At 43.9% G+C, this 7,346-nt stretch overlaps 2 protein-coding genes across 2 annotated transcripts in view; both read left to right on the top strand.

Moving 5' to 3' along the window:
- LOC112068545 (papilin b, proteoglycan-like sulfated glycoprotein) overlaps window positions 1–4,032 on the top strand; it is a 10,794-nt gene extending 6,762 nt beyond the window's left edge. Inside the window, exons 8-11 of the mRNA XM_070438194.1 lie at window positions 76–147; window positions 2,278–2,425; window positions 3,165–3,243; window positions 3,597–4,032. Of these exons, the coding sequence (XP_070294295.1) occupies window positions 76–147; window positions 2,278–2,425; window positions 3,165–3,243; window positions 3,597–3,890 (593 nt within the window). The 3' untranslated portion in view covers window positions 3,891–4,032. The remainder of the gene's footprint in view (window positions 1–75; window positions 148–2,277; window positions 2,426–3,164; window positions 3,244–3,596) is intronic.
- Window positions 4,033–4,293: 261 nt separating this feature from the next.
- Window positions 4,294–7,346, top strand: LOC112068544 (enhancer of rudimentary homolog). Its single transcript, XM_024135696.2, has 4 exons — window positions 4,294–4,783; window positions 5,297–5,384; window positions 5,828–5,948; window positions 6,691–7,346. The coding sequence occupies exons 1-4, from the start codon at window positions 4,781–4,783 to the stop codon at window positions 6,791–6,793; spliced, it is 315 nt and encodes a 104-aa protein (XP_023991464.1). The 5' UTR covers window positions 4,294–4,780; the 3' UTR covers window positions 6,794–7,346.

Here is a 7,346-nt window from a genome sequence, read left to right as displayed (position 1 = left end):
TGTGTGTGTGTGTGTGTGTGTGTGTGTGTGTGTGTGTGTGTGTGTTTCTGTTCATCCTCATCTCTCTCTGTATAGGTGTACCAAGTGTCCATGACCCAAGAGAACATGATAGAACTCTGAGAGGATTTGTGCCTTCTGACCCTTCAGGTGTGTGTGTGAAATTATAATCATCCATGTGCGTAGACTGTCTTGGGATAATTAAAGTAGAGACAGAAATAGCCTACCGTTTATTTATCACTCATTTCTCACTCCAACAAATCAGAGTTGACTATGAGACTATCTATCCTCAGGTTAAAACACACTTCTCTGAAGACTTGTTCTCCCTGCAAGCCTCAATGCTCCAATCAGTTCTGTTTTTCAAATCCGTTTTGGTCTACAGACTGTCCAATCAGCAAGTTACAATTGACCAAATGGGATTTGTGCATGTTCAGACAGCAGTCATTTGCTGACATAGCTATGCTAGTTGTCATAGTAACGACGGGTGTGTGCACAGTGGTGTAAGTTGATTGGTGGTGGTCAGTGGAGGCTGCTGAGGGGAGGGTCAGCTCATAATAAGGTCTGAAATGGCACAAATGGAATGGCATCAAACACCTGGAAAACCACAGGTTTTATGTATTTGATACCATTCCACCTATTCCACTCCAGCCATTAACACGAGCCCGTCCTCCCACATTAAGGTGACACCAACCTCCTGTGGTGGTGGTAGTGGTGCTAAAACACACTTCTCTTATGGTACATACTGTATGTCCCAGTCCTCCCTGTCTAGACCAAAGGTATCCAACTCTGACCCTACGAGGTCCAGATCCTGCTGGGTTTCTCTTCTACCTGATAACTAATTGTACCCACCTGGTGTCCCAGGTCTGAATCAGTCCAGGAACTAGCTTTGAGGTCCAGAGTTGAATTTGAGTGGTCTAGGGAGTGTTGTAATCCATCATAAAATCGTAGCTAGATATATACAACACAAGTTCCACTTGCCAAACTGGTAGGCCTATATCTAAAAATATACTGTTTAGCTAAACATACCTACCACTAGTAAATATACTGTCTAGCTAAACATACCTACCACTAGTAAATATACTGTCTAGCTAAACATACCTACCACTAGTAAATATACTGTCTAGCTAAACATACCTACCACTACTAAATATACTGTCTAGCTAAACATACCTACCACTATACTAATATACTTGTCTAGCTAAACATACCTACCACTACTAAATACAACTGTCTAGCTAAACATACTACCACTACTAATCATAAAGCTGTCTAGCTAAACATACCTACCACTACTAAATAACCTGTCTTAGCTAAACATACCTACCACTACTAAATATACTGTCTAGCTAACATACCTACCACTACTAAAAATATACGTCTAGCTAAACATACCTACCACTACTAAATATACTGTCTAGCTAAACATACCTACCACTACTAAATATACCTGTCTAGCTAAACATACCTACCACTACTAAAATATATGTCTAGCTAAACATACCTACCATACTAATAAACTGTCTAGCTAAACATACCTACCACTACTAAATTATACTGTCTATGCTAAACATACCACTACGCACTACTACAATAAATTATTTGTCTAGCTAAACATACCTAACCACTACTAAATATACTGTCTAGCTAAACATACCTACCACTACTAAACATACCTACCACTACTAAACATACCTACCACTACTAAACATACCTACCACTACTAAACATACCTACCACTACTAAACATACCTACCACTAGTAAATATACCATAGCAAAAAATAAACACACCCTGTACTACATATTCTTACATGCTCATTTTCATCCGGGTGGGTGTTACTTTTTGTATATGTACTTTAAGTATAATATAGAGTTCAGTTGGGCCTTCGCGCCTCACCATACAAAGGAAAGGAGTGGTGATCAACAACAATGACAAAAATCAYGAGAAGGGCTTACCAAGGAAAACTTCCAAAAGGGCTAATTTGAGGTGAAAAGGAGTTGTTGCACTCCACAAAGAAAAGGCAGAGATTTATTTATTTTTGMTCGCTTTAATCCATTGTACAGGATGCGAACAGACGACTGACGTTTCAACGTCAAGCTAACGTCTTCCTCAGAGTGATTTAAAAAAATAAATCTCTGCCTTTCTTTGTGGAGTGCTCCAACTCCCTTTATCTTGAATGAGTACTTTTGGAAGTTTGTCTTGGTAAGCTACTCTCATTAAGGATAGGCTATTTGTATACATTATGTAAACATGTGACCTTATGTGTGTTTGCTCTCTTTAGCCACTAACACAGTGTACGACCCTTACTCCACCACCGTGGTTGGTCCCCACTGTGCCCAGTCATACTATGGCTGCTGCCCGGATGGCCACACATCCGCTGGTGGGCATAGAGGAGAGGGCTGTCCCACAGATGACTGTGAACGCACCCGGTAAGACCTTGGGTCTGTTCAGTACGGCGCAACGTTACAGAACATTACATAACGTTCAGATAGAGATAGCGTTGTGTTGAACACACATGGCACAAAGAGTTTGATTGTGACAAAAATGTATGTTACTTGCAGTCCAACTAGTGACTTTCAACTTGATGGCCTATATTAGGGCTGCCCAACCCTCTTCCTGGAGATCTACCGTCCTGTTGGTTTTCAGTCCAACCCTCTTCCTGGAGATCTACCGTCCTGTTGGTTTTCAGTCCAACCCTCTTCCTGGAGATCTACTGTCCTGTTGGTTTTCAGTCCAACCCTCTTCCTGGAGATCTACCGTCCTGTTGGTTTTCAGTCCAATCCTCTTCCTGGAGATCTACTGTCCTGTTGGTTTTCAGTCCAACCCTAATTTAACAAACCTGATTCTACTAATTAGCTGCTCAACAAGACCTTAACTAGCTGAATCAGATACGCTAAATTAGGGTTGGACCGAAAACCTACAGGACAGTAGATCTCCAGGAAGAGGGTTGGGCTGAAAACCAACAGGACGGTAGATCTCCAGGATGAGGGTTGGGCTGAAAACCAACAGGACGGTAGATCTCCAGGATGAGGGTTGGGCAGCCCTGGCCTGTATGGATGCCGTCTGTGTCCGTGTTTCTGTCTCACCTGTCTTTGTGTGTGCCTGTCCATACCAGCTACCTGTTGGTTTCTTTTCTATATCTTACCTGTGTGTGTGTCTGGTTGTCAGGTACGGCTGCTGTCTGGATGGGGTGACTCCTGCTCAGGGTCATGGAAGGGCAGGATGTGCTGATTACCACCCACCTGCGGTAAGAGCTGCTACCACCCATTAWWCCAGAGTGGCGCAGCGGTCTAAGGCACTGTATCTCAGTGCTAGAGGCATCACTACAGACACCCTGGTTTGAATCCAGGCTGTATCACAACCGGCCGTGATTGGGAGTCCCATAGGACGGCGCACAATGGGCCCAGTGTCGTCATGGGTTTGGCCGGTGTAGGCCGTTATTGTAAATAAGAATTTGTTCTTAAACTGACTTGCCTAGTTAAATAAAGGTTAAATATATATATATATGTCTTACTATACCACCTGTTTGTCTGTCTTTCTGTTTGTATGTATGTCTCTCTGTGTGTGCGTGTGTCTGACTTTCTCTCTCTCTCTCTGCAGGACCACTCCGCCCCAACTTATGCTCAGTCCGGCCATATGTGCTCCCTGTCACGTGACGATGGACCCTGTGCCAACTGGACATCCCGCTTCTACTACAACTCAGCCACTGGCAGCTGCACCCAGTTCTGGTATGGCGGTTGCCATGGCAACGCCAACAACTTTGTGTCCAGGGACGTTTGCCAGAGGGAGTGTGGCGGCGCCGTCGTGACACCACGACAGGCATCCCCACCCGCACGGTCTGGCATGAGAGTAAGGGTGGGCGCGAGGGCGAGGGCATACCGCGCCCGGTCTTAAGAGACACAGGATGAATGTGATGAATGTGTTTCAGTCATACACACACCGTACAGAGGAAAGGAAAGCCGTGAAGCAATTCCATAAATGACCATTTCTCTGTGCTTCCTGTCATTGTTGATATCAATAAACTGAACTGAACAAATCTGTTGAATCATGTTATCCTTCTTCTTGTGTCATAATATATTTGTATTTACTTTTTACACTTGAAGAGTGGCCCCAGTTTATCACTGGCATTATAAATATCACGTAGTAAATTGAGACTTTTATTTTGAATAGGTGCTTTTACTTTGAAATAGACATTTTCTCCACTTTTTAGTGATGTCCATTCGGAGTCATTTCGGTGAGCCAGCCAACTTGGCTCCTTTCACGTAAAAGAGCTGGTCTATTTGGCTCCCAAACGGCTCTTCGTTCAAAATCGACCTAGAGCCATGACAACATAGCAAACYTCCAATGTAAAGCAAAAGGTTGTCAGATCGTGGAATGTGCGTTCAAATACATTTGTACCCGAGCAAATTATTATAGCTTTTTTTTTTACTCTCTGAAGAAATCTGCGTGGACCAGATTGACGCSCTCTCACCACTATTTATTGTTTCTGCAGTGAGGATTTTCACTCTTTAGAAAAATGATTTGTGTGCTCCAAAAGCAATCGTAGCAGTTCGCAAATCAGGGAGCCAAACGTACGGCTCTTTCACCACTGCGGTTCGGTTCCCGACGTTCAGCAAAAAATATCCGTTCAAGAGCCGTTCCCGAACGAACCATCACTACTTCCTTTCTCGTAATTTCTTTCCATACAGCTGCATTTCACGGGGCTAGCAGAGCAATATAACAGCCATTTAAACGCTGAATCTGTAAGTCTAGCTTTAAAAGTATAATCGGACACCAGCACAAACATGGTAAGTGTGATTGCACTGTACGAAGAGCAAAAACAATCTGAACTACATTATCCAATCATTCGACTCTTGCTGAGCTAGCTAGCTAAAACTGTGGCTAGCTGGCTAGCCCGAGCCACAGGGCTCTGGCATGAGCTCACAACTTTACTAGCTAGATACACATTTGCCTAATGAGCAAAATGCAGTCATTTACAATGTTATCAAGCTTCGCGGATGTTGATGCGTATCATACAATAACAGCAACTCTATGCGTTATCGAGACAGTAAGCAAAGCTGATCCGTTAGGAACTGTTATGAGGTTCGTCAGACCAAATTCCGTCTGCTCAATTCTTATTGGATAAATTGTAACTTTGTCTGTATAATAAAATACCATTTGAGCAGTGGTAAAGTGTAACAATATTTACCTAATGCAATTGTGGAAGACAASGTCATGGTCGGTGTGTTTTGGTTGTTACAGTATAGGCCAAATACACACTTACATATGTAAAAAAACCGACAGTGTTTTTGTCTTTACAGTCACACACAATTCTGCTTGTCCAGCCAACTAAGAGACCAGAGGGGCGAACATATGCCGACTACGAGTCAGTCAACGAATGCATGGAAGGTGCGAATCAGTCTACAGACACCGAGTGGTGCTGTTTGGGTCTCTGAAGTGGTTGTTCCCAGTAGCGATAAAAAAACTTTCCCCCACYTTTTTTATGGGGGTATAGGCTACTACCCGAACGTCCAATAAGAAGACAGATTTTCATGTTTAGTTTCAAAACGTTTTGCTACGGTGTGCCCTACTGAACACGACCTCCGGTGTAGGCCCTACTTAAAGAACACTGTGTCAACGAATGGTTAAAAGAAGCGGTTGGCCTTCCTATTGCCTCTGACCAGAACATTGGCCGTCACTTACTGTTAATATCCAGACGATTCCACATGGTGACATTCTGCTTTTAACTGTTGGTCAGCACGGTGTGTTTTGTCCTGAGCTCAGAAGTATTTTCACATGATGTATCCTCGTTCTATGTATCACTGTCTCAACCTGTGTCCCTCCTGATCCAGGTGTGTGTAAGATGTATGAAGAGCACCTGAAGAGGATGAATCCCAACAGTCCCTCCATCACCTATGACATCAGCCAGCTGTTTGACTTCATTGATGACTTGGCGGACCTCAGCTGTCTAGTGTAAGTAGGACTGTACAACCTCACCGTTAGAGCCCAATGGTTTAGCAATAAATCCACCTTGCATTTCAGAGGTGCTATTATTATACTGCATGGTTGTATTTGTTAGTTGACACTGTAGCGAAATGTTTTGCAATGGGGGGGAAAAAACAGGTAATCAGGTAATCCCTCACCGTTTTGGCTCGTTTGCGTCCATTCCTAGTGAATACCACCCTGGTTTAACCTGTCATTTCACAGCTTTGCCAAGGTTTTAGGGAACTAGGGTTCCATTTTGGATTGCGACTAAGAATTGCCTTCTGTTTTYCCCCCGGGTAATTAGATCTGGTAGGCTATTTGACCCCAGGAAATAATTCTCTCTACCAATTCAGCACAAGGCTTAATGTCGTGGGAGAACAATCTTATGTTCATGACATGTCTCTCCTGGGTCCTATTTTGGGGGTAGCAGGTAGCCTAGTGGTTAGAGCGTTGGGCCAGTAACCCAAAGGTTGCTGGATCGAATCCCAGAGTAAAAATATGTCGTTCTGCCACTGAACAAGGCAGTTAACTCACTGTTCCCCAGTAGGCTGTCATTGTAAATAAGAACAAGTTCTTAACTGACTTGCCTAGTTAAATAAAGGTTCCATTTTTTTTTTAAATTAAAAAAAAGAGGGTTTCTTGTTGGAAATGTTGATGTATTTCCTCCCGGTTTGTCTGTTTTTATTCTGTTTGGTGGCTAATGAATACTAACCTCCTGCTCTTCATTCAGGTACCGGGCGGACACTCAGACGTACCAGCCGTACAACAAAGACTGGATCAAGGAGAAGATTTACGTGCTTCTGCGGCGTCAGGCCCAACAAGCTGGGAAGTAAAGGCAGGCAGGAAGGGGCGTAGCCAAGAGGTTGCCCCCATTGCACAGATCGAGGGTCAGTTTGCTCTACCACAATCAGAACCCTAACCACTAGGAGGTAAAAACCCTGATTCTGGAACAGTGCATGGGGGCAACTTCATCAGATGGGTGTTGGGGTGGGCCTTGGTTTTATTGGTCTGGGTTATTACTGGGCTGTATAAAGGGAGGGGGACAGTGGCCCTGTTCGAGTACACACAAAACAAAGTGCAGCATCCCTTCCTTGAGAATCACAGATCTAGAAGTGATTGGATAGATGCGAGCAAGGTTATCAACCTATTGCTTTCRCCAATCCAACCAGATCAGATCAGTGAGTACTCCAAGGAAGGGAGAAAACAACTATATTGAAGGTATTCTAACTGGGGCTGATCTGGGGGTGGGGTGATGGGACAGTGATCTATGGGGTGGGGCTTGGGAGACAAGCCTGGGATTTGTTTGGGTCTATTTGTGGGAGGGGCTAGTTGCTTGGTGAAGATGGGTCTATTGAACAGAAGAAAAACGAGCTAAAAACAGGACAA

The sequence above is a fragment of the Salvelinus sp. IW2-2015 genome, unplaced genomic scaffold (genome assembly GCF_002910315.2).
Source record: "Salvelinus sp. IW2-2015 unplaced genomic scaffold, ASM291031v2 Un_scaffold562, whole genome shotgun sequence".
In the NCBI taxonomy this organism is placed as follows: Eukaryota; Metazoa; Chordata; class Actinopteri; order Salmoniformes; family Salmonidae; genus Salvelinus; species Salvelinus sp. IW2-2015.
The sequence above is the reverse complement of the archived record's forward strand: the minus strand, read 5'-3'. Positions and strand labels throughout refer to the sequence as shown.

Coding starts and splice junctions, on each gene's coding strand:
- LOC112068544 (XM_024135696.2), top strand. Junction 5,385..5,827: donor AGTCAACGAATGCATGGAAG/GTGCGAATCAGT, acceptor CTCCTGATCCAG/GTGTGTGTAAGATGTATGAA. Junction 5,949..6,690: donor GCGGACCTCAGCTGTCTAGT/GTAAGTAGGACT, acceptor CTCTTCATTCAG/GTACCGGGCGGACACTCAGA.